This window comes from Callorhinus ursinus, unplaced genomic scaffold (assembly GCF_003265705.2).
Source record: "Callorhinus ursinus isolate GAN/ISIS: 27379988/994484 unplaced genomic scaffold, GSC_fseal_2.0 scaffold12, whole genome shotgun sequence".
Classification (NCBI taxonomy): Eukaryota; Metazoa; Chordata; class Mammalia; order Carnivora; family Otariidae; genus Callorhinus; species Callorhinus ursinus.
The window spans coordinates 591,102-619,093 of NW_027397074.1; the positions used below are offsets into that span (position 1 = coordinate 591,102).

Here is a 27,992-nt window from a genome sequence, read left to right on the forward strand (position 1 = left end):
GGAACACTAATTCCTCAAGATGTTAGGTTACAGGAAGTTGTTGGGTTAAAGGAAGTTATGCAGGTTTCTTTACGGAGGGACTTCTGAGATATTTTAGTATGTTAAAAATGTAACTCTCAGGATAGGAAAATAATGTTTATTTCCCAATTTGATTTAACTGTGGAAATGTTTCTTAAAAGAGACCTTTCCTATGGCTGATGTTTTTTTGGCACTTTTTTTGAAGCTTTTACCCAAACCATTTCTGTTCAATTTTGTGGTGGTTCTTAGCAGTTCACACATTTAAACAAGCTAACGTTCTGCTTTGGCACCAAAGAGAATAAATCACAGAGATTCATCCATGGAGTAGAATATCAGTTTATGTAATAACACACATTTCTGTGTTTATCACAATATATCTTTTCCATTGTGTCTTCGCACTTATGTTAATCTTAACTTCTAATAGAGTGCGTATAATTTCCTTTCTTTTTTTCATTTTGTATATTCTAATGTAGAAATTTTGTTTGCACTTAGAATTTTTATAAAGTTAATATATTTAGTTTAAGGGTAATAATATCCTTACCAGTGTAATAAAATTTAGTTTTAAAATATCTGCTCATCTTTATAATAGCTCTACTTAAAAGACACTTAATTTTTGGCAAGTTATTTCTTGTGTTAATTAGGGATTTTCTGCAAATTGAAAAAAGTAATTTCTATAGTTATGCCAGTCAATTTATTTTAAAACATAAGCTGTTTTATCTTTTACTAAAAAGAATAAGACCACGTATGACAAAATACATACAATATTTGACATAGGTTACGATAATGAGTTCCTGTTTTTTCCTTGTTCGCAATCTCACACTGATGCTGTGTTTGTCTTTGTCCCCCATCCCCAAAGCTTTCTCCCCTGCGTCTTCCTTAAGTTCAGGGTTAGGCCAGTTAGGTACACTAGGTGGCAGTGTGTCCTACCAAGTGCATCCAGGACATGCACTCGCTATTTAAAAGGATATCCCAGAAGAGACCTAATTTCTTTACTTAGTTTAGTTCCCCGGACCAACTCAAAAGAGTAATTATTTTAATGAATTGGTAAGTTGTCAAGTATACTGTATTCTGTAACTAAAACTAAGGAATTTATTAAGGTTAGAAAGAACATCATTGATCATGATATCTTAATTACGTATTTGATGTACAGCAACCCTGTATTTTAAAATTAATCTTCGTATAATTGGTTAACATTTATTTAGTCCTTATTGAAGCCGGGTAAAGCCCTTTACATGTGTTATCCCTATATAAGAACATTATAAATTTTAGTTATTATCTTTTTTTAAAAGATTTTATTTATTTATTTGAGAGGGAGAGAGCACAAGCAGGGGGAGTGGCAGAGGGAGAAGCAGACTCCCCGCTGAGCAGAGAGCCCGATGCAGTTTTCAATCCCAGGACCCTGGGATCATGACCTGAGCCAAAGGCAGACGCTTAACTGACTAAGCCACCCAAGCGCCCCAGTTTTAGTTATTATCTTAATAGATGAAAAAATTGGGGCTGTGAGAGGTTAAATAGTTGGTCCCAGATGGCACAGAAAGTATCAGAGCTAGAATTTTAACCAGGTCTGTGACTCAGGAATAAGTACTGTAATGTCAACACTGATAAAAACTAAGCACTCTTTCTTTCAGGTGCTATATTAGCATTCATGTTGGGATTGTTTCATATGCCCTTGGATGAATGTGAGGAACTTTACCGAAAATTAGGATCTGATGTGTTTTCACAAAATGTCATTGTTGGAACAGTCAAAATGAGTTGGAGCCATGCATTTTATGACAGTCAAACATGGGAAAATATTCTTAAGTAAGTTATTAGTTATTTTTTTAAAAAAATGTTTGATTCTATAAATAATATGTGCGTGTTATTTGAAAAATGAAAAAAAATAAAAAATATTAAATTATTGATCCCAGTAATCAGAGATAACCACTGTTAGTATTTTGGTGCATAATTCCGTCACTATTTTTTTTTTTAGTTCATTTGTGAGATTTACATGTAGAAATTACAATTGCCTTTTTTAAAAATTAAGCCCGGGTTATAAATAGACACGTGTTTTTTACAACCATTTGATATAATTTCATTTTCCTCCTTTAATAAAAGAATAGAATGGGATCCTCACTAATCCCCTGTTTTTTCCCTACAAGTTATGTTTTTTTCCCCCCTCCTTTTGCTGTACAACATACCACTCCAGAACTTACTGGTTTAAAACAACCTGATTCTGTGGTGTAGTGTTTCTTCTGTTCTTGTTTAAACTCACACACCACAGCTGAGGTAGCTGGGACACCAGTCTCTCTCTCCACATGGCCACTCTCATTCTGGACTTCCATCTTGTTAGAATGGTCTGAGTTTCCAGAGGGCAAGCCCCATTGCATGAATACTTATTAGGCCTCAGTTTAATGGCATGTTTGCTGAGGTCCCATTGGCTACAACCACTCAAACATAGGGCCTGTAGGAAGGGACTCTTCACAGGGTTATGGATAGCGAGAAGTGTGATTCATTGGAGGGTCATTATTGTTATCCACCACATCTACTCTGGCCTTTTTTTTTTTTTTTTAAGATTTTATTTATTTATTTGACAGAGACACAGCGAGAGAGGGAACACAAGCAGGGAGAGTGGGAGAGGGAGAAGCAGGCTTCCCGGAGCAGGAAGCCCGATGCAGGGCTTGATCCCAGGACCCTGGGATCATGACCTGAGCTGAAGGCAGCCACTTAATGACTGAGCCACCCAGGCACCCCTCTCTGGCCTTTTTTTTGTCTTTTTCCCCCCTCTTTTTTATTGAGAGCATATTTCTGCCTTTTTTTTTAATTTTAACTGTGATAATGATTTTGTGTTATTTTAGGGACACTGTGTTTATCAGTGGAATCTAGCAGTTTTGAGGGCTTTTTTTTTTTTGGTATTTTCAATCTCTGAAAGAAGCAATTAATGTTCCTGACTTTCTCTTCAAATTTATATTCATAACATACTACACTAAAGCATTTTACCTCTGTTTATAAAATCCAAGGCTTAAAAAAAATGTGAACTTTGCTTAAAGTGTAAAAGCAACATGCTGCCAGGGTCTCTGTCCCAATTTTACAGCAAGATCTCTGTGAAAAGATAAAGATCCTTAGAAGAAACACAGATCAGGTTGGAAAGACAAAGATCTTGTCCACTTTAGAAAGTATTTTACATTGATATTTATGAAAGATTATAAAGGGTAGATCACCACCTAATTTGTACATATTACCTACATGTGAAATTCACTAATACTGTATTTGAGAATCATGAATATTGTTTGAAAAAATGTCATTAGAAACATGTTTTTTTCTTATTGAGGCAAGTTAGCAAAAAACATAGTCTTCATACCCAAAACAGGGGAAAATATACATATTTTTAAGTCAGGAAAAAATCTGTGAAATAAAATTCCTTTATAAAATGGAATTGTGGAAATTGCTGCCCAAGGAAAAGATCTGTAATGTTGCAGTAATTCAGAGCCCAACTCTGGTGATTTAAAAAGCATTTTGTAGGAGTGACATTGGCTCTGTATTGCTAGAACAAGTTTAAAGTCTAAATGTCCTGATCTGGTTTTTAGATTACTCTGTTATTAGTCTACATACTTCTGCAGTTTTATTTCAACACAGCTCCTTTATCCCTCAGGAGGACCCTGAAAACAGCCGGGTTATTGTGCCTCAGTGCCTTTCTTTACCCCTTAGTCGGGGTTGAATGTGTTCCCTTGTCATTTTTTGGTGTCCTTCTCAAGCTCCACCTCAACTGTATATTGTTTTATGTGCATTAATTGTACTATCAGGCACCTGGAAGAGATTTTTTTTTTTTTTTAAAGATTTTATTTATTTATTTGAGAGAGAGAATGAGGTAGAGAGAGAGCATGAGAGGGAAGAAGGTCAGAGGGAGAAGCAGACTCCCCGCCGAGCAGGGAGCCCGATGTGGGACTCGATCCCGGGACTCCAGGATCATGACCTGAGCCGAAGGCAGTCGCTCAACCAACTGAGCCACCCAGGCGCCCTGGAAGAGATTTTTATATTTCTTTTATGTCACTCATAGTACTTTGAGCAAAGTCCTGAGCAAACAGTATTAGCGTATTTTATGTTCCCTGATGTTAGGAGATACGATCATTTTGATATACTTTAATTTTCCTCCTTTAATAAAGGGATAGAATGGGATCCTCACTAATGATTGAAACAGCAAGAAACCCTACATGTCCTAAGGTAAGTTTGGAGTCTTAAATATAATACCAACTTGGAATTGAAGGTTAGGTGATAACACCTGTTCTAAAGGCTCATTACTAAGAGAAACATTTCTTAGGAACCTCTTAATAGATTATATTGATTCCTTACATCTTGGGCCATTTTATGAAGATCTAGGTTATGGTCATTAGACCTCTTCCTATATCCAGTAAAAGTGTAACAAAAAGTTTAAGAACATGAAAGACTACGACTGAAAATAAGGAAGAATTATTTTATCATAAGGTTAATCAAACGTGATTTAAGAAAAATTGTAGCATTTCCTCACCCAGACTTTTTAAAAGAAATTTTGTGTGCCTGTAGATATATGTTAGATTAACATACAAATGGAATCCCAATTTTAAAAATTTTAAAGCCACAAGGATATGTCTCATGTGGCCTCTTTTTATTTATTTTGTCTGAAACCTCATAATCTGAGCATTGCTTGAGTTCTGTGTTCTTTAATAATACTTGTTTTTGATTAAGGAATAGCATTTATGGACTTCAGAATCCCTTGTAGCTTGTATTTATTCTTGGATAACAAGCTGTAACTGTGAAAAATCAAATTCAGCTCCCTTTATTTCTCTTTCACTCTTGCTTGTTCAAAAATCATTCATTCTTTAGTTATTAATTCTGAGCCCAATGTGTCAACACTGTGCCTCTGGAGACCTTAGTAAATGCAGACATGGTTTATAGTCCAGTAGGGCAAAGTAGGCATTCATCAGGTAATCACACAAACGAGATGTAGTTTCCCTGAAATAAATGCTGTGGAGTACAAAAACAGACCTCTGAAAGCATATATTTACAGTGACAGGAGGGAAGGCTATTCTGAGGAAAGGACGTTTGAGATCTCAGTGTGCAGGCTGATGAGTAGGAGCTGTGCTGGCAAGGGGAAGGACCTGTGCGGGAGGAGGCATGGAGAGGCACAGGAACTGAGAACCCCAGGAGACCAGAGCCTGATGATTCAAGGGCGGCATGCAAAACGGGACTGAAGTGGCAGGTGAATCAGACCACAGGGCCTTGGAGGCCATGTTAATGAGATGCATGCAGCTCTTTTAGAGGAGATCCCAGGGTGCACTCTACTCCTCCTGTTTGTTTCCCTGCATCTTCAGAACTGTTTGTTTTTCAGTCATGGGAGTTGCCAACTTTAAATAAAAGACTAGAGTAGGTGTAAGGGAACTTTAGCCACATCAAAAAGTAATTCACTCATGATGAATGGGTTTATCATGTTTCCCACATGATTCTTAATTCAGCCTGTCTCCTGTCCAGTTAATAGAAAGACCCCCTGGATTTTAGTGTATGACCAGCTCTTACCCATGGTGGCCTAGAGACACTGGGATCGCTCACAGGATCTGGGGATATCTCCTTTGGTTTCACAGGATCTGGGGATAGCTCCTTTGGTTTATAAAATGGCAAAGCAGACAAGCCCCTGGCAGGGCTTGACACGGAACCCTAATAACTTTGGCCTCCTCCATACCTTTCAGCTTCTTAAGTTTATGTTAGAGGTCATTAACCAGTACAACACATTTTACATTAATTCAACTTACATTGATAAAATCTGAAGCCCAAGGTGGTCAGTATTAGTTATTTAATAAAAAATTACCTAGCTACCAGTTATTAACTATGATAAGAAAGTCTCAAGAGTGTATATTGTTAGTTTCAGTTACTAAAGTCGTAATGCTTTCAAAGAGAACAGAAGCAAAGACTAATTTGTAAATGATACTCTGAAAATAGTGTATTACTTCTTCTTTGAGTAGTTTGTATTCATTGCTACTACTGCTACATTGATTATTATATAAAGATTTGCAAATTTATGTCTTCCTAATGTCTTTTTAAATGGCTAATCCAATCATGTAGTCCAATAATATCTTTTATTGTTGTTGTCTTACCAGACATTTCTCAAAATTGTCTCAAGTCCTTGTATCTACTGTCCCATAAAGAAATACCTAGTTAGATCTGGTTCCCTTTGCTTAACATCATATTTATGTTATACATTTATCTTGATGGGTAAAGTTGTAGGTGGTTCATTCACACTACTAAATAATATTCAGTTTTCTACAGATCCCAAATACTGCTATTTACAGTGGGTATTGTTCACTTTTTACTTTACTAGGTAGCTGCAGTAAGTACCATAGTAAACAGAGGGATAACACCAAAAGCTTTTGTGTTCAGAAACTATGGTCATTTTCCTGGAATCAACTCGCATTATTTGGGAGGCTGTCAGTATAAAATGTGGCAGGCCATTAGAGCCTCATCTGCTGCTCCCGGCTACTTTGCGGAGTATGCATTGGGAGATGATCTTCACCAGGTAAGTTGACTGTGGCCTACCTTTTAAAAGTTTATGTGATTAAAGAATTAGCACTCATTAAATGTCGCAGAGGGATCAACCATGATTTCTTCTTCATGTTTACATGTGGCAAAATGTTTTTATTTGTTGCTTGTTTTTCTTAAATCAACAAGCCTTCTGGCTTGAGAGCGTGTTTTAGGAAAGATTTTCTTTGTATTTTATATAATGTGATTCATAGCTAATTATGATTTTATTGATGGAAAAATGTGGTATGTAGGATTGGCTTTCGAAATGTAATAAAAATTAAAAATAAAACACGGTCCCTGAAAACACAGAACCCAATCTGTTTGACAGTTGGGGTGACATATTTTGAAGGAGATGATATAATAAAATGATAACTATAAACACTCATTAAGTTAGCTGTGTGCCGGACACTTAATATAGTCCTTTGCATGCATTGTCTCATTTAATCATCACTGCTTATGAAGCGGATAGAGTTAGTCCCACTTTTACAAATGAGATATTGAAGTCTTGAGAGAGGTTAAGTACCTAGAGTAGGATCACAGCTGTTAAGTCACAGGATTGGGATGCTACCTATAATTACACTGCTTCTAAGTTTATGGCTAATTGATGTATAAAGTTGAATATTACTTCTGGCAATTTATTCCTTTTCTGTTAATGGAGACTTATTTATCATAAATGTTTCCTCTGTCAAGTTTTTCCCATTATGAAATGTTAACCCATAACTTAGAGTAAATGATAAAGTCACTAAAGCTTTTGAGCTCCTACTTCCAAGATATGTTTTGTAGATGCTTAGTTTTTGTAATAATATCCCACCTAAAGTCAATCTCATTCAATAGAGCTATTAACCTTAACTATCCTCTCTAGTCAGTGTAAAGTATTTGTGTTCTATTTCTTTGGTATTTAAATATATGTTGAGAAGAAAACTATTTTGACCAGGATTTTCAGATGTCATTCAAAAGCTCATATATAGATCTTCTATATGAACTACATATCAACTATATACTTTTAATTTACATGTGTCAGTATTATAATAACTAAAACACTTTTAATCAGTTTTATTTTCTCCTATATTTTTATTATATGTTAGACATATTTTTAAATATTATGGCCCGCTATCCCATTTTTTTCTGTATTTCTAGAAGTAATGTCATAATCTTTGTAGTTACAAGATTAACCTAGGTTTCCTTTTGTCTTTGGAGTCAGTTCAGACATTTCTTTGTCAAATCAGTCATTGTTGAATTATGTAAGGCACTTCCCCCTCTCACCTTTTTCTTTCTTCCACCTACTCAAGGCAGAAAGTGCTAGCTGTAGAGTTTTTCTGACATTGATTTCAAGACTTACTGGTCAAATTAAAATTTTTATTTTAAAATGTACCCTGCTGTTTTTAACCATTTCTGCTTATTCTTATTCTTACCAGGTTGTAAATGGAGAAATAATTTAGACAGTGTGTTCAAAATAGTAGTTAAGATTCATAACATATTTTAAGGTGGTTGTCATGCTACAAAATTGCAGTTATGCCAAATATTAATGAAAGTGTCAAATGATAAGTTACTGCGTTTCAGGACCATATGCTCCCAGACTTCAAAAGAAGTTGTCTCATTTGCTCTTTATTCTTTAAGTGAAAATAGTGCTAAAGTTTAATTCAGTACATAATAACAAACCAAAGTAATTCAGTGGTTCTTTTTCCATTTCATTTAGACTAGTGATACTTCTTTTCATGCTTAGCCATTTTTATATTGATGACCATAATCTTTGAGTTTAGGTTTGAGCTACAGAATAAAATAATTAATTATATAAAGTTTATGTAAAGTATATAACCACATGTACAGAGAATATACTTTTATATAAATCACTGACTTGACTCCAGGAGGATTTGTACATCTAATTAGATTTACATGAAATCTGGATTCTAAGCAAACCCTGTTTTTAAGAATATTTTTCTTGGGGCGCCTGGGTGGCTCAGTCGTTAAGCGTCTGCCTTCAGCTCAGGTCATGATCCCAGGGTCCTGGGATCGAGCCCTGCATTGGGCTCCCTGATCAGCAGGAAGCCTGCTTCTCCATCTCCCACTCCCCCTGCTTGTGTTCCCTTTCTCGCTGTCTCTCTGTCAAATAAATAAATAAGATCTTTAAAAAAACAAAAAAGAATATTTGTCTTACTGCATGTTCTCTTCCAAACTTGAGGAAGAAATGGGATATTCTTCTACTCACAAGGCGCCGTGAAAGATTGTTTAGGATATTCTAACATGTGAGTGATCTTGATTGCTTAAACAAAAAAAATTCAAGTGAAGTTCCTTTCCAACCCTTGAGAAATTAAGAAGTTTAAAACTAAAATATAGTACTTACTTATTATAATCCTCTTATCCTAAGCCCTTTGAATAATTATATTGAGTTATTTACAGACTCATTTTTAAAATCTCTTTTAACTGTCATGTCTGATACATGTTTTAATGTAAGTTACTTCATATCCTTTTGGAACCATGTAGAGTATAAATTTAGACTAATATTCTGTTAGAGCAGTTATTGAAAGTAGTGCCACAATTAAGAGGTGTGAGTAGGTAGATTTGTAGATTTTATTTGCCTTTGCCTATACAGAGAAGAATATTATTGCGGTATTCACCAGGGTTATTACATGTCCTAGAAAATTATAAAGTGAGAAGAATTCTTTTTGAGTAGCTTTCCAAGTATTACTTCTCTCCCCCTGCCCAAGTAGCATCATATTTATCTTGAAATAGAATGTTTTACACAAAATTAACCCTTCTTTCTCTCTCTTTTTAACAGTTTTATTGACATATAATTGATATACAAAAAACTGGGCATATTTGATGTATACAGTTTGATGAGTTTGGACATATGCATATCCCTTCTCTCTGATCTTTCTCCATCTCCACCTCCAAAATTAAATTTCATTTTCTGCCTTTGGAGAAAGAGCCTGGTAAATTAATTTGCAGTAAAGGTCTTGATGACAGATTGCCATGTATTATCTCTCTTAGGCCTTATTTACATTTTGAAAGGTTATGTCCAGAACTCAGAATACATTAACGTAAGAGGAATTATGATATTTCTTATAAATGTTCCAGGTAAATAGTGTTTTCAGCAGAAAGAACCTGCCTAGTACCTGGCAGATGATGCCTTTGCCAGGCCACAACTATTAATTTTCAGTATAACTCGTCAAAAATGTAGTGACTGCTAGCTCAGTGCCAGGCACTGTATTAACCATGAAGAACATAAGGGTTTTAATAAGTGCCAGCTTATTGTTTGTGTTTCCTGGGCCATAGCCTCAAACAGCTCAGACTAGAAGAATATAAGCACAGTTATATAAGAAGATGATAAATTCAATAATATGGAGGCTCCTCAAGAAGTTAAAACTACTCTGCGGCTCAGCAATTGTACTACTGGGTATTTATACAAAGGATACAAACACAGTGATTGGGAGCGGCACATGCACCCCAATATTTGTAGCAGCAATGTCCACAATAGCCAAACTATGGCAAGAGCCCAGATGTCCATCGACAGATGAATGGATAAAGAAGATGTGGGCACACATACACGATGCAATATTACTCCGCCATCAAAAAGAATGACATCTTGCCATTTGCAACAATACAGATAGAACTAGAGAGTATTATACTAAGTGAAATAAGTCAGTCAGAGAAAGACAAATACCATATGATTTCACTCATATGGAATTTAAGAAACAAAACATGAACATAGGGGAAGGGAAGGAAAAATAAGATAAAGGCAGAGAAGGAGGCAAACGATAAGACATTCTTAACTATAGAGAACAAACAGTTGATGAAGGGGAGGTGGGCGGGGAATGGGCTATCTGGGTGATGGGTATTAAGGAGGGCACTTGTTGTGATGAGCACTGGGGTGTTACATGCAACTGATGAATCACTAAATTGTACTCCTGAAATGAATACTATACTATATGTGAACTAACTTGAATTTAAATAAAGTCTTGAAAAAAATTCAATAATGAAAATATGCATAGCGTTAAGAAGAAATACAGAAGATGTGGCTTATTCTGTTACAGTTGGCTTTACAAAGACATTTCCACTCCGGTTGAGATCTAAAGAATGAATAGTTGGGTAGGACAGAAATGGGATTGGGAGGGGAAAACGGGGAAGAATTGCTTAATGGTTTTAGAGTTTCTCTTTGGGGTGATGAAAACATTTTGGAAATAGATAGTGGTGATGGTTGTAAAACATTCTGAATGTAATTAATGCCACTGAATTGTAACCTTAAAAATGCTTAAAAGGACCAATTTTATGTTTTGTACATTTTACCATAATAAAAAACAGAATGTTTTTAAAACTCTAAAAAAATAATAACTGAGTGAGATGATTAGGAGAAGTTCCCATTGTGCAATGGCTATTTTCTGGTAGGTACTCTGTATGATTTGAAATGATTAAATGTACATTAAAAGCAATCAAAAGTATCTAAATTTTAGGCTAGTGAGTATATGTATGATGTATTGCTATTAAAACACAATTCTGTGTATACCTCTGAGAGATAAATAGGAAATTTTTCAGTCAGTTCGTTTTTTAAGTCTGTTTTACTGCAGTATCTAGCAGTGGGCCTGGCAAAACCAAATAACACAATAAATAGATAACTATGAATATGAATACCTAAGTGAAGGAAATACCATGGTCTCACCATTAGCCTGATGACTTCCTGATAGAAGAGGCATGGACAGGAGTGGACTAAGAAGGGAGTTCAAGGGACGGCGTGCCTCTGCATAGACTGGAGTGAGCACCTTAAAAATCTTAACTTCTGCACTTACGTAACGGAAAGCAGTAAAATTTAAGGAACAAGAATTTATTGCCATGGCTATTAAAGCCATTGGAAACCTGACAACGTTTTAATTTGGGAGTGATACTACTATTATCAATTCTTGCTAAACCTCGTTTGCCCCTTATCTTTTCTTCCCTTTTTGTCTCTTCTGATCCTTCTTGGTAGGCTTTTATATAAAATAGTGCAGGTGTGTTCCATCTAAAATACCGAGACGGTTAAAAGTTATGTAGAGTATATCTATAGAATTTAAGGTAAAAGTAGTTTTGGGCCCCTGGCTGGCCCAGTTGGGGGAACATGGGACTCTTGATCTCAAGGTTGTGGGTTCAAGCCCTACATTGGGTGTAGAGATTACTTAAAAGTAAAATCTTAAAAATTTTTTTTTAAATTCTCGCTGAATTAGAAATGAAATGTTACCTCTATTATGTGATGGATATCGTTCCAATGTCCTATTAATTGAAAACAAAAGATAAAGTTGAAAGGACTAAATTAAAATTTAACCCACAAAAAAATAAAATTAAATTAAATTTAAATTAGAAGCCTTTAGGAAATAATTATTACTACCTACATTTAAGGAATCCTAGTAGGGTTTCACAAAGTTAAACAGTACAAATAGACAATGTTAAGACTTTAACAGATATATTAAGATAACTAAATTTAAAAATAAAAAATAACTAAAAATAAAAAAACAGTACAAATAGACAATGTAAGACTTTCAACAGATATATAAAGATAACTAAATTTAAAAATAAAAAATAACTAAAAATAAAAAAACCTAAATTTAAAAATAGTTCCTTTCAACTGACACATCCAAGTAACTAAATATTACTCAGCCCTAAAAAGGAATGAATTACTGGGCTGTCCAGTGACATGGATGGATCTCAGAAGCATTATTCTAGGTGAAAGAAACCAAACTCAAAAGACTACATCTATCTTGGTAACAAGAGCTAATGTGTGACCTTGGGGAGCAGATAGAAGAATGGTTTTTGAAGATAAGAGGATTGAGGAACTGAGAGTCTAGGGTGTCCTAAAGATGAAAAGTCACATGGGGTATGATAAAGAATCTCTACCTTTTTCTGCATGGGATAGTAAGGAAGCCTATGGGCCAGGTGCTGAACAGTTTGTTGAATGAGAAGTTGATAGATGACAGCAGTGATGGTAGCATGGGCCAGTAGTTGGGCCTTTAAAGCATATGAATTTTCTAAGTGGATTGGAACTAGTAATGGTCTAGAAGGAACACTGAAGAACAAATAGGACACCATTCCCTCCTAACCACTAAGGTATATGAGATAGGAAAGAATCAACAGCTACCTGGGCGACAACATTAGGGAAGAGCAACGTCTCTGTTAAAGAGAGCATTCAGAAGAAAGTGACGTTACCTTGGAAGTTGTAGCTGTGGAACAAGATCCATACAGCCCAGTGGAAGGGTTTAAGATGTCAAGGAGGAGTGGACCACTGTGTCAGTGGCAAGGAAGCTCAGAGATTTGAATAGCATTATTGAATGGAACAGAAGCACGGTGGAGTTTAGAATGACATGTGAATTTAACCTCTATTGGTTCTCTGAAGAAAGTGGGCCTAGTACCTCTAAAAACACTAAAAACATCCCACCCTCCATAGTGATCATTTCCAGCAGATGCAGTCTCAGTTCATCTGCTTCAAGCTCAGCACACACAAGGATAGCAGTCCCTAAACTGTAGTCACTACATGCTCTTTGGCCTGGCATAGAGTAGATGGACATTTAAGTTTTTAATGAATGAACTGAAACTGCTTGGTGTCAGAGAAGCTTTACTTCTGACAGTGTTAACTTGCACTGTGATGTGTTTTTAGTTTAGGATTCTGACCTTTTGTGTGCATTCTCTGCCATGCTGCTTTTAGTTTAGGAATGATATAATTATATTATGATGGCATTTAGCTGTTTTACTAAGATGTACACTGAAAATTAAGTCTAGTGAACCTGTAATAAAGAGAAGTTTAATGCTAGCACGTGTGCTACTGTGTCGTCATTCTGCTCCTGATACAAGTTTCCCTCTTCCTGAGTCTAGACAAGGGACAGAAGAGAGAAGCTCCACTTTCCTCAGGACACCTACTGCTGCTCAGGTGGCAGATGACATGAAACCAGGGCCCCCCCTTTCTTGTATCCCGGGCCTGGGGCCAGTCATAGGCCTGCTGTCTGCAGTCTTCTAGGTCTTAGAGACCATCCCAACTTAAGCTTATCTCAGTCACAAAGGGACTTTAAGAAAAGAGCGAAGGACCTGAAATATAGTGGACCCATGAATAAATGGGCCCCCATTGACAAGAAATGTCTTTTGAAAGAATAAATAGCCTTTTCTCATGAAAATCATAAACGTTGAAACATGAACCACATTCTTTTGAAAAGATGTAGTTAGAGTGATGGAGGTTGCACCTCAGGGAAAGGTAGAGATTAGATTGGAAATGGCAGCAAACAACCTACTGGAAAATGGAGACTAGCGCAAGCAGTGAAAACACGTGATGAAACCGTTTCTCTGGGAATCCACATAGCCCTGTGTATCTCTGTTACCCCAGGGGCATCATAAAGCTACACACTGTGGATGAATGCCCTATGCATATGATAACTGTGGCTTTTGGGCTTTTTAGAAGGAGTAACTTTCTAACACTTGTCGCTTTTCAAAATTGAATGGTTACACTAATAGCAAGTGAAGTTTATCCCAGCAGAGCAAGGCTAGTTACATACTTTTATTCTGCTACGGTTTAACAGTATTCTGTCTGCATGTTTTACCCTTCTTTCCTCCTGAAGTCTTCAAAATAATAGTTATTATTTATAATAATAAATGCTTAGAAGTACAAAGTTTGCCTACCTCGTTTAGATCATATCTGCATTATAATGAATGTGATACTTCGAAATTGTATGGTTGATAAAGTTTCAGTTAAATTAGTTGAATTAATTTGGTTATATTTGACTTGTGAATGAAGAGCTAGTTTTAATTGTTTGGTAGAACCACAGTTCTGTTAGGTTTTATATCGAATCTCTAGTAACCACTAGCCAAAGATACTATCTCTTAAAAATAACTTTGTTCATTTTAGTAGTTTGAGAAAAATATGCAAAGCAATCAAAGAAAAAGTTAAAATAACTTTCATAATAGGAAAGGGAAGCTTAATGAGGCCAGTGAGCTTTCACATTACCCTTTTCTGAAGCTGTAGTATATAAAATAAGTTCACTTTAAAGAAATTTCTTGTCTTCAAGTAATTTGTTGTTCAATTTTTTGTTCAATCCTTTAGCTCTCCTTGTAAGTACATTTCAGCCTGTTTAAAATATAATTTTTGTCTTCATATTGTAAAATAGAATTTCACTTTTAAGAGTTCTGCATTATATTTTGCAGGATGGAGGTTTGCTTCTGAATAACCCTTCGGCGCTAGCAATGCACGAGTGTAAATGTCTTTGGCCCGACGTCCCGTTAGAGTGCATAGTGTCCCTGGGCACTGGGCGTTACGAGAGTGATGTGAGGAACTCTGTGACTTACACGAGCTTGAAGACCAAACTGTCTAATGTTATCAACAGTGCCACAGATACAGAAGGTTAGTCTGTCTGTTTGCCACCTTAGAGCACTTTAACTTCCAGAGTTCAGTGTTTTGTAGCATATGCTGATGCTGCCTATGAAAAAGTATGTTACATCTGTATGGAGGGCTCAGGAAGCAGAGGGGAGCAAATCTTTTGTTGTTTTCATTTCTCCCTACGCATTTCTTCTAAGTGACCCTCGAATGGAGACTCTACTTTCTCTGTATGCTAGTACTACCGTGCCTATATACAGTTGGAGAAGTATCTACAGCTGGATTAGCACAAAGGTTCAGTTAGAGACTCTTAAAATATACATCATGTCTTTACCCTGCTCAGAGTCCTCTAGGCTTCCCATCATACTTAGAACAAAATCCAAAAGCCTCATTCACTAAAATTGAGCAGGCCCTTTGAACCTAGCCTTTGACTACATCTCCTCCCCCATTCCTCACATGTGTCCCTTCTACCAAGTTGTCCTCAGTCTGGCTCAGAAGTCTCCTGCCTCTGGCCCTCTGCAGTTGCTGCCCTCTCCGTGTGAGGTCTCCTTCCCTCAGATTTACGCTTGCATCACTCCTGTTTCATTCAGGTCTCTGCCCAGATGTCACTTCCTCAGAGAGACCATTTCCGGTTCCTTTCTGTCCCCCTCACTACGTCATTCTACCCTCTTACCCTGCTTCTCTCTCTCTCTCTTTTTTTTTTTTGACTTAGAGCATTTGTCTCATCCCATTACATATTTGCTTGTTTTATTGCTTATTATGTCTCTATCCCACAAGAATGTAACGTGAGCAGTTGTCCAGTTGACTGTGTTGACTGTGATGCCCGCACATAGTAGGCAGTCAGTGAGTATTTGTTGAATGTCTAGTCTTGGCCTGGAGGTCTAGATCTCCTTATTTTGTTACTTTATTTTTAAGTCTTTGGTGAAATCTGTTATTCAGTTAAAAAGAATTGTTACCACTTACCTGCCCCTTGCTTCTGAATCTCATTCTTTTCATATCATTGTGTTACTGGCCGAGTCTTTCGTCCATATGAGGATCTTAAACTCCCCACTAAGGACTTTTATCTAGTAAAGGATAACCCAAAAGAAGCTTATATACTGGATTTTTCACTATCTGAAATTTTGTCAAATCAACAAGATATTCTTTTTTCTCTTTTATTTTCCCATAACATTTTTATTTTATTAGATCACAGCACAAATGCATTTGACTTATACCTAGAATACTAAACTTCTGAATGTCTGCAGTGAAATAAATGCTTATGGCATCATAAAACAATTTTCTTAAAGATGACATGACATTGCTTCATATACGTATATTCACATATGTATACGTGAATATATTAACATATACATGTGGCATATTTTTATGTACATGCAAGTGAACAGTTAAAATTGAATAAGGCTTGATCTGTGACTTAAAAATAGTAAAAGAGGAGCGCCTGGGTGGCTCAGTCAGTTAAGCATTCGACTCTTGATTTCAGCTCAGGTCATGATCTCAGTTGCAAGACCGAGCCCTGCGTGGGGCTCCGTGCTGAACGTGGAGCCTGCTTAAGATTCTCTCTCCCTCTGCCTCTCCCCCACTCATGCATGCTCTCTTTCTCTAAAAAAATCATAAAAATAGTAAAAGAAAATTTCTTAATATTTTTCACTAAACTGTGGAATTAACACCATCATTATCAAGAAGCATATTTCTAGGTCTGTACAATATTCTTATTTTAAGCAATCTGCTGAGAAAAAGAAAGCTTTTATCAGCTAGTCTCAAAATACTTGTATGTATATCTGGGTGCACATCATATGATGGAATAATTTGAAATTTTCAAGAAACGAGTAATGGTATTTCCGCATACTTACACCCTTGTTAATGACAAACTTGAGTAAAACACATGTAATTGCTGATACTAGATGGTTATTGACCTATGAAAACTGCAGTTTCATTTAGCTCAATCTAATGCATTATCAATTACTAAATAAATGGTGAATAGTTGTAGATGATTAAGACTATGAATTAAGAGGAGGAGTAAGAAAACAAAACTAGATTATTGTAAACAGTTCACAAGAAGCAAATTGGACTAGGGGCCCCTGGGTGGCTCAGTCAGTTAAGCCTCTGCCTTCGGCTTGGGTCATGATCAAGCCCTGCATCGGGCTCCCTGCTCAGCGGGGAGCCTGCTTCTCCCTCTGCCTGCAGCTCCCCCTGCTTGTGCTCTGTCTCTTGCTGTCTGTCATATAAATAAATAAAATCTTCTAAAAAAAAAAGCAAATTAGACTTGATACAGGTCTTAAAGGATGATAGGGTTTTGAGATTTTTAGAAGAGGGTTAAGAGTGCCACTTCTGGCCATGATGAAATGATAGAGGCCATATATTTCCTCCCACCTTACACCATTAGCAAACTGAACGGAGCAGTGGTTTTCAGCCATTAGAGGACAGGTGGCATGGGTTCATGATCCCTGAGAGAAGGAAAATAAATGAAGTAATCCCTGCGATTGCCCAGCTTGCTACCTGAAAAGAGTTTCTAGGTTGTAGCAAAGGACAGGTGAACCCAGATACAGAGTTGGAGTTCATGGAGGCCCAGGAAACTAGAATTTGTGGCAAAATACAATAGAGGAGGCAGCTTTTCAGAGTGCTCCAGAGACACGCAGGGGTGTCCCCCTTGAGTATTGATCTGTGCATGCTTGTGAGGAAGCTACCCAAAGCGGGGCAAAGAACCACAAACAGTTCTTGGAGCTCATATAGGACCCAGAATAGCTCAGATTTTTATCAAGTTGATAAGAAGGACCTTGTAATACACAAGATATGCAGTGGAGTTCTCAGAGGAGTATTGTCTCAATAGTGGCATCAGATTAGTTCTAGACTGAGGGCTGCTGTGGATCTACCCTAACACTGCTTAAAAGCAGCCCTCAAAAAGATCAAATTGAATCCAGTTAACAGCGTTCATTGTTAGAATAAATCAAACAATATTAAAAGGAATACAGCAAATTCCAGCACACAAAAATATAAAAAATCACAATGTTTGGTGTCCAATAAAAAATTACCAGGCATACAAAGAAGCAAGAAAAGACATCCTTCACCAAGAGAAAACCCAATCAGTGGGAATAGACCTAGCTATGAAACAGATGATAGGTAATTAGCAGACAAAGACATTACAGTAACTATTAAAAACATACTTTGCATGTGTACTGGGCTGGAGGAGGACTTTTTTTTAAAGATTTTATTTATTTATTTGACAGAGAGATAGCAAGAGCAGGAACACAAGCAGGGGGAGTGGGAGAGGGAGAAGCAGGCTTCCCTGTGGAGCAGGGAGCCCGATGTGAGGCTCGATCCCAGAACCCCGGGATCACGACCCGAGCCGAAGGCAGACACCTAACATCTGGGCCACCCAGGCACCCCTGGAGGAGGACTTGAATATGATGAGAGAAATGGGTGATATAAAAGAGGCCCAAATCAAATTTTCTAGAGGTGAAAGATACACTATGTGAAATGAAAAATACAACTGATTAATAGCAATTCTACATAAAAACTTGCAGAAACTAGAAGAAGGATAAATACTTCCCAGCTCATTTTATAAGGCCAGCATTATCCTGACACCAAAACCGGGGGGGGGGGGGCAGGGATTATAAAATACGTAAAAATACCAATTCCCTATTAGTTTTTCCTTGCTGAAATTCTTAAAATATACTAATAAATTGAATTCAGCAATATATAAAAAGAGAATACAGTATAACCAAGTAGGATCATCCCAAGAATACAGAATTGGTTTAACATATTAAAAAAAAATCAATGAAATGTTAATTTAAGACTAAAAATTGAAAAATTGAAAATTTTGTGGTGGTTTCAATAGGTGCAGAAAAGACATCTGATGGGCACCTGGGTGGCTCAGTTGTTAAGCGTCTGCCTTCAGCTCAGGTCATGATCCCAGGGTCCTGGGATCGAGCCCCGCATCAGGCTCCCTGCTCCGCGGGAAGCCTGCCTCTCCCTCTCCCACTCCCCCTGTTTTTGTGCCCTCTCTCGCTTTGTCTCTCTCTGTCAAATAAATAATTAAAAAAAAAGACATCTGACAATTTGAGATCCATCCATAATAAAAACTCACAGTAAGTTAGGAACAGAAGGGAACTTCCTCAGCCCGACAAAGGGCATCTATTAAAACAAACAAACAAAACCCCCAGAGCTGGCATTATATTTAATGATGAAAGACTGAATACTTTCTATTTTAAGATCAGAAGCAGAGTAAGATGTCTCTCATCACTTCTAGTCAGCATTGTACTGGAGGTCCTTTCCAGTACAGCAAGGCACTAAAAGGAAATAAAAGGCAGATAGATTAGAAATGAAGTAAATATTTATAGATAACACCATTGTCTATGTTGACAATCTTAAGGAAAAAGCTCCTAGAACTAACAAGTGAGTTCAGCAAAGTTGGAGAATACAGGGTCAGTAAAACTCAATTGTATTTCTGCATACTAGCAGTTGGAAATTGAAATTAAATATATACAAGGATAAACATCATTTATAATAGCATGAGAATATTAAACACTGATGGAATTACTTGTTTTAAATTATGTGCAAGACCCGAACTGTAAAAACTACAAAACATTGCTGGACAGAAATTAAAGAAGTTCTGAAAAAGTCTGTAGATGCACCATGCTTATGAACTGGAAATCTCAGTGTTGTTTTAGTGACTCACCACAAATTGATCTGTAGACACCATGCAATTGCTGTAAGAATCCAGACAGCCTTTTTCTGGGGTAGAGATTTAACAAGATGACTGTAAAATTTATATGGATATGCAAAGGACGTAGAAGAACCAAAACAATTCTGAAAAAGAACAAAGTTGGAGGACTTACACCTTCTGATCTCAAAACTATAAAACTCCAGTAAAGCAAGGGACTGTGGTATTTGCGTAAAGATAGACATATAGATCAATGATACATTGATCCATATGTGTCAGCTCAAACGATTTTTGACAAGGTAACTCAATGGGGAACGGATAGTCTTTTCAGCCAATAGTACAGGGACAATGAGGTAACTATATTCAAAAAAAGTGAGTCTTGACCCTTCACACCATATGCAAAAACTAATCTGAAATGGATCATAGACTTAAATAAAAGAGTTAAAACTGTAGAACTTCTAGAAGAATACCCTGGAGAAAATCTTAATGGCTTGGGTTAGGTGAAGATTCTTTAGATAGGACACAAAAAGCCTGAACCAAAAAAGAAAAAAATAGATAAATTAGACTTTACTGAAGTACAGATTTTGCTCTTCAGAAGACACTTTTAGTAAAATGAAAAGCAGTAGACCTAATAAAATACTAGCAAAGCATGTATCTGGTCCATTATCAGAACCAAATATATAAACAGATCCAAATTATATAGAGAATTCCCACATTATATATATAAAAAGCACATAAACAAATTCACTAAAAAAAATGGGCAAAATATTTGAAGGGACACTTCATTGAAGAAGATATGCAGATGACTAAAAAGTACATAAAAGACTTCACACCATTAGTCATTAGAGAAATGAAAGGTAAAACCACAAGGTACCACTACACATCCTCTAGAATGGCTAAAATTAAGGCTGACAATACCAAGTTTTGACAAAGATGTGGAACAGTGGGAACTCTGATATATTAATGGTTGGAATGCAAAATGATATGGCCATCTGGAAAATAGTGCTGCAGTTCTTAAAAAGATGAACGTGTAACATTGTAACATTGTCTATCAACTATACATCAGTTAAAAAAAAAAAGATAAATATGCTTTTGCCATATGACCCAGCAATTTCATCGCAGAGTATTACCTCAAGAGAAATGGAATCATGTATCCACAGAAAGACTTACATATAAATGCTTACAGCAGGATTATTCCTACTAGCTAAAAACTGAAGAGAACCAGAACTGGAAAGAACAAATTGTGGTCTATCTGTGCAATGGAATTCTACCCACCAATAAAAAGGAAGGAGCAGTTGATACATCCTATGACAGGGATGAATTTCAAAAGCATGTTGCTAGGTAAAAGAAGCTAGACACAGAAGAGCTAGCTATATACTCCTGTTTCTGTTTATATGAAATTCTAGAAAAGGCAAAGAATAAGAAGAGGAGGAACTATAAAAAGACATGAAGGAACTTTCTGGAGTGATAGAAATGTTCTGTCATGACTGGTGTGATTACACAAAGATATTCATTTGTCGAAACTTCTCAAATTATACACTTAAGATTGGTGAATTTTGTATGTAAATTAACCCTCAGTAAAGAAAGACTTTACCAAAAACTATAAAACACAAAAAGGAAAGTTGGGAAGGCATTTCAGCAGTGGCTAACAGTATGACCAAAAACAGAAAATCGAGTACAGGAGCAAGTACTCTAATTAGCAGAATTACATGAATGATCTTGGGAGATGAATTTCATTTTGTAGTTATAGTCATTAGTATGGATTCCTTGGACCGACTGTTAATTGGCTGGAGTGATGAAATAAGGCTTTGTAATTTGCCCTCAAAGAAGATAATTTTAAATAAGGATAAAATTAGATCATTGCAGAATAAATCAATTTTCAGAATAAATCAATTTTCTTATCTACCCTGTTCTCTTCTTTATTTGTTTTAACAGAAGTCCATGTAATGCTTGATGGTCTCTTACCTCCTGACACCTATTTTAGATTTAATCCTGTAATGTGTGAAAACATACCTCTGGATGAAAGCCGAAATGAAAAGCTCAATCAGCTGCAGCTGGAAGGGTTGAAGTATATAGAAAGAAATGAAGAAAAAATGAAAAAACTTGCAAAAATATTAACTCAAGAAAAAACAACTCTGCAGAAAATTAATGATTGGATAAAACTAAAAACTGACATGTATGAAGGCCTTCCATTCTTTTCAAAGTTGTGATAAGGGTGTGTGTATATTTTCATAAGTGAGGGCCTGATCAGAAGATCAGTGAGTTTGGTTAGGAGTTGTGGGGTTCAGCATGAGTTTACTTTGAAATACTGGCAAATCCTGGAAAAGTACGTGCTTGGACCAGCTTGCACAGCACAGAGGGTATGCTTGGCTACAGAATTCATGTGGAAATTGGGTTTTTATGATGTGAATACTTAACTGTGCTTTAGGAGTCTTATTATTGTGCTTAGTTGGTTTTAGTAGATATTGCTGTTCCATTGTTTGATATTTGAAAATTTATTAATATATGTGCCAAACAAGAACTATTATCATCCTGTACTTGGTATTTTTGCTTTAGTCACCATAATCATGTTGAATGTATTTGATACTGATTTTCTGTCATGGGGAAAAGCTAATTTCTTCTTAAATTTCCATCACTTATGTTTTCACTAGCTATATCCTAGGATCCAAGTGTTGACTTTTACTGGAATATCATCAAAACAGGTACAGAAAAATAGAATTTTCTCTATCAGAAGACTTTTACATTTGAAATACAAAAGAACCAGATACAGTTCTATTCAAAATGTGTTTATTTCAGTCAGTATCGTTTGGTTCAGAAAGAAAGGTGAAGCTCCAACCAACCACTTTCCCCCCTGAAATTTCAAGATAATGCTAGGTGTTAACTTTTCTAGCTCTAGCTTATCATTCACTGTTATAAAATTATTTGAATTTACTGAGAAGATATCCCTATCATTAACAAAAATAAACTATTGAAATAATGTATTGTTAAAAGGCTAATGTCGTTTTTAAATTTTTTTATTGTTCATATGAAATGTAGCTTCCCATCTCTTGTAAGCATTTGAATATACCTGCCAACAGTGTGCTTAAAAAAATAAGTTTTGTTTTATCTGATTAAACTCCTTTAACCTGCTGGATTTCGTGGAGGTTGTGTATATATCTACCCGAATCATTGTTTATGCCAACCCAATTCATCTTGGCTTTGTTATCTGTCTGCCATGTAAATGCTTACATCATGTATAGATTGGTCAAGGAGAATGAAAACAGGTAAATGCCTTTTGCTTTGTACATACCAACTAAAGCTAAACCTCACTGCCTAGATGATTCTGTTGCTTCTTTGTAACCTGAATTCAGAGAGGCAGTGAGGCATGGTTCAGAGCGCTGTGGGGAGCTGAGAGTCTGGAAGCTAAGCCGACCTCTGATGCAGAGTAATGTTTGTGACCCGGAGGAGGTGAGACAGCCTATCTGGGCTTCGGATATTTCATTTATAAAATGAGCAAAGCTAGCTTGAAAATTTTATTTACTCTTCAGTGGCAATCCAAATTCTGCCAGTGTGTAAGCAAAAGATGGGAAGAGATGTGAAAATGAGTTTTCAGTCTAAAGAAGCAAAGAAGAAAAATAAAATGTAGTAAATTCTCCAACTCATCAGTTATATAAAAAAAAATAGAATAAAAATTGTTTTGATGCTCAGGCCTTTTGGAGTGTCTCAGAATTCTTCTGTAATAAAGGGTATGGTGGCCATGTTTCAGTTCTGTTCTCACCACAGATAGTATTCTTTATTAAAAATAGTACCTCAGATAGGATTGTCCTTAGAGGCATATGGGCTGCATGGGATTTCCCCCAGAGGGTGGAGAGAGCCCAGCCTGGGTTAAAATTACCCTGTGAGCCTTTTCTCCTCCCACACCGCATTTCATCCAGGAGAAAGTAGATGTCAAGGGACTCTTCTGAGAGGGAAGGAAGTCACAAAAAGTGTGCAGCCTGAGGGGATGGAGGGGGGCTCCCAACCTTGTTTCAGTGACGGAATAGCTGGGCTCCCCCTGAGCCTCCCTGCCAGCAGCGGCTACGGATGGCTGCCTCCCCTTTTCCCCTTCCAGAGAGCTGCTAATCACCGAAGTGGCTAGGACCCCAGAAGTTCAAAAGCTCGTTGGAAGCTCAAAATGTTACCTAATCTGCTGTGCTCTAGAAATAATTCTAGGCACAGTTTTGAGTATTTCACAAGTATCAGTGCTAGTAATGTGGCTAAAAATACAGGTCTATAAGATCCGAATGACACGGTTTTTAGACAGTCTAAGTAAATATGAAAATACCAGTGGTTTCTGAAGATACTATAAAATAGTCCTTTCAGATCACAAATACTGCATATTTTTGTGCAACTAGAACGTAAGAAAAATACAAATAATTGGCAGAATGAATCCCCAGAAATATTTTGCTTGTAATATAACATTTCAGGCACAATAAGGTAATATGTACTGCAGTTTACATATGGCACCTTATTATAAGGTCACTCTTCCCCTAATGTGATGCAGCTCATCTGTTCTACAGCGGAAGTTAACTCTCTGTCCTTGTTTTTGCTTGGCTGATCATTTCCCTCTTGAACAGTACAAAATTTACAAGTGTGTGCTGGCCACCGCTTCTTTCTTAAACTGCATGTCATGGCACCTGAGTATGTCCCCATGTCCCCGTCGCTGATTCTTTAGCTCTTTTCACTGTCCAACGAAAGGGGAACCCAGAACACCCAGTTCGGTGGTGTACCAATTTTCAGTCATTCTTGTCCCCATTTGTACTTGAACCTGGTTATCTGAAGAACTGTGTAATTCACCTGATAATACCCCTCATTTTATAATGAAACCAGTACTTTCCACTCTCCAAAAGCAAAGTGGATTTCTTTCCAGGAAAGAATAGAAGTAAAGAACACTCTTCTGAAAGATGAGCGCTTGCTACCAAGTAGGTTACGGATTCTTCATTGCACTGTTTATTTAAAGTACGATAAGTTCGTTATGAGAGAAAATTCTGAAGGGGATAAATGGCCTACTTAGGATCTTTCAAACCCTATAATTCTGTGATAATTTATAAAAATAAACAATGGTCAAATAAGTTACAAGAAACAAGTTAGGATATTATATTTTTCTTGTTTGTTCATTGTATAAGATTTAACTGATGTCTTTAGCACACAGTTTATGCTTCTTGATAAACTTGTGTATTTAAATCAGCTAGTTTTCATTCATGCCAGTAGATACATCTCATTTTGTTAATCATTTTGTATTTTTAAAATATGTCAATGTATGCCTTGAAAATGGATTTATTTTTAAAAATCTGATTGAAAAACCAACATTTATCCTGGGCGGATGGAGGGGAGGCCCAGACAACCACTGATTTGTCAGTATACATTTACCATTTCTGGATATTACATACACATACAATTAGGCAGTATGTAATCTTTTGTATCTGGCTTCTGTCACTTAGCATGTTTTTGAGATTCATCCAGGTTGTGGCATGTATCAGGAGTTGGCTCCTTTTTATTATTGAGTAGTATTCCATTGTAGGGATCTACCACATTTGTTGATCCATTCACAAGTTGATGACCATTGAAATTGTCTCCAGTATTTACCTGTGATGAGTAATGCTGCTCTGAAATTCACATACAAGCCTCCTTGAGGACATCTTGTCATTTTTCATGAACAGATATCCGGAAGTGTAATTGCTGCAGCTGTGTGGTGTGTGTGTGTGTGTTTGATTTCTCAGGAAACAGTCCAGCAGTTCTCCAAAGTGTCTGGACCACTTTACATCCCCCGTCAGCACTGTATGAGAGTTCCAGTTTCTCCACATCTTTACCAGACCTGGGTATTGTTTCTCTTTTTGATGATCGCCATCCTAGGGGATCTGTAGTGGTATTCCACCGTGGTTTTAATTTGCAGTCTTCTAATGACTATTGATGGTTAGCATCTTTTTTAGGTGCCTACTAGCTATTTGTGTATCTTCTTTGGTTAAAATGTTCAAATCTTTCGCCCATTTGTCTTTTTTATATATTTGTCTCTTCTTAGGGAATTGTAAGAATTCTTTAATATTGTGTGTGTGTGTGTAGGGGTAGCCAGTTGTCCCAACATCATTTGTTGAAAAAAAAATCTCTCACCACTGAACTGCATCTGTGCTTTTGTCAAAAACCTGTTGTCTTTATATTCGTGAGTCTGTTTCTGGACTACTCTGTTCCATTGAGCAATACACTATTCCTGTATCAGTATCTCACGGTCCTGGTTACCATACCCATATAATAAGATTTTTTTAAATTTTTTTATTGTTATGTTAATCACCATATGTTACATCATTAGTTTTTGATGTAGTGTTCCATGATTCCTTGTTTGTGCATAACACCCAGTGCTCCATGCAGAATGTGCCCTCTTTAATACCCATCACCAGGCTAACCCATCCCCCTACCCTCCTCCCCTCTAGAACCCTCAGTTTGTTTTTCAGAGTCCATCGTCTCTCATGGTTCGTCTCCCCCTCCGACTTACTCCCCTTCATTCTTCCTCTCCTGCTATCTTCTTCTTTTTCTTTTTTCTTAAAATATGTTGCGTTATTTGTTTCAGAAGTACGGATCTGTGATTCAACACTGTTGCACAATTCACAGCGCTCACCGTAGCACATACCCTCCCCAATGTCTATCACCCAGCCACCCCATCCCTCACACCCACAACCACTCCAACAACCCTCCGTTTGTTTCCTGAGATTAAGAATTCCTCATATCAGTAAGGTCATATGATACATGTCTTTCTCTGATTGACTTATTTCACTCAGCATAACACCCTCCAGTTCCATCCACGTCGTTGCAAATGGCAAGATCTCATTCCTTTTGATGGCTGCATAATATTCCATTGGGTATATATACCACATCTTCTTTATCCATTCCTCTGTCGATGGGCATCTTGGCTCTTTCCACATTTTGGCTATTGTGGACATTGCTGCTATAAACATTGAGGTGCACGTACCCCTTCGGGTCCCTACATTTGTATCTTTGTGGTAAATACCCAGTAGTGCAATTGCTGGATCGAATGGTAGCTCTAATTTCAACAGTTTGAGGAACCTCCATATTGTTTTCCAGAGGGGTTGCACCAGCTTGCATTGCCACCAAGAGTGTAGGAGGGGTCCCCTTTCTCCGCATCCTCGCCAACATCTGTCGTTTCCTGACTTGTTAATTTTAGCTATTCTGACTGGTGTGAGGCAGTATCTCATTGAGGTTTTGATTTGGATTTCCCTGATGCCGAGCGATGTTGAGCACTTTTTCATGTGCCTGTTGGCCATTTGGATGTCTTCTTTGGAAAAATGTCTGTTCCTGTCTTCTGCCCATTTCTTGATTGGATTATTTGTTCTTTGGGTGTTGAGTTTGATAAGTTCTTTATAGATTTTGGATACTAGCCCTTTATCTGATATGTCATTTGCAAATATTTTCTCCCATTCTGTCGGTTGTCTTCTGGTTTTGTAGAGTGTTTCTTTTGCTGTGCAAAAGCTTTTTATCTTGATGAAATCCCAATAGCTCATTTTTGCCCTGGCTTCCCGTGCCTTTGGCAATGTCTTCTAGGAAGAAGTTGCTGCGGCTGAGGTTGAAGAGGTTGCTACCTGTGTTCTCCTTTAGGATTTGGATGGACTCCTGTCTCACATTTAGGTCTTTCAACCATTTGGAGTCTATTTTTGTGTGTGGTGTAAGGAAATGGTCCACTTTCATTCTTCTGCATGAGGCTGTCCAATTTTCCCATCACCATTTGTTGCAGAGACTGTCTTTTTTCCATTGGACGTTCTTTCCTGCTTTGTCAAAGATAAGTTGACCGTAGAGTTGAGGGTCCATTTCTGGGCTCTCGATTCTGTTCCATTAATCTATGTGTCTGTTTTTGTGCCAGTACCATACTGTCTTGATGATGACAGCTTTGTCATAGAGCTGGAAGTCCGGAATTGTGATGCCGCCAGCTTTGCTTTTCTTTTTCAATATTCCTCTGGCTATTCGGGGTCTCTTCTGGTTCCATACAAATTTTAGGATTATTTGTTCCATTTCTTTGAAAAAAGTGGATGGTATTTTGATGGGGATTGCATTGAATGTATAGATTGCTCTAGGTAGCATTGACATCTTCACAATGTTGTTTCTCCCAATCCATGAGCATGGAACGTTTTTCCATTTCTTTGTGTCTTCTTCAATTTCTTTCATGAGTATTTTATAGTTTTCTGACTACAGATCCTTTGCCTCTTTGGTTAAATTTATTCCTAGGTATCTTATGGTTTTGGGTGCAATTGTAAATGGGATCGACTCCTTGATTTGTCTCTCTTCTGTCTTGTTGTTGGTGTATAGGAATGCCACTGATTTCTGTGCATTGATTTTACAGCCGGCTACTTGACAGAATTCCTGTATGAGTTCTAGCAGTTTTGGGGTGGAGTCTTTTGGGTTTTCCACATACAGTATCATATCATCTGCAAAGAGTGAGAGTTTGACTTC

At 37.0% G+C, this 27,992-nt stretch overlaps 1 protein-coding gene across 1 annotated transcript in view; it reads left to right on the plus strand.

Moving 5' to 3' along the window:
* Positions 1-22,041, plus strand: part of PNPLA8 (patatin like domain 8, phospholipase A2) — a 41,565-nt gene extending 19,524 nt beyond the window's left edge. Inside the window, exons 6-10 of the mRNA XM_025872636.2 lie at positions 1,647-1,818; positions 4,158-4,215; positions 6,344-6,538; positions 14,692-14,887; positions 21,456-22,041. Coding sequence (XP_025728421.1) covers positions 1,647-1,818; positions 4,158-4,215; positions 6,344-6,538; positions 14,692-14,887; positions 21,456-21,730 — 896 coding nt within the window. The 3' untranslated portion in view covers positions 21,731-22,041. The remainder of the gene's footprint in view (positions 1-1,646; positions 1,819-4,157; positions 4,216-6,343; positions 6,539-14,691; positions 14,888-21,455) is intronic.
* The last annotated feature ends 5,951 nt before the right edge of the window (positions 22,042-27,992 follow it).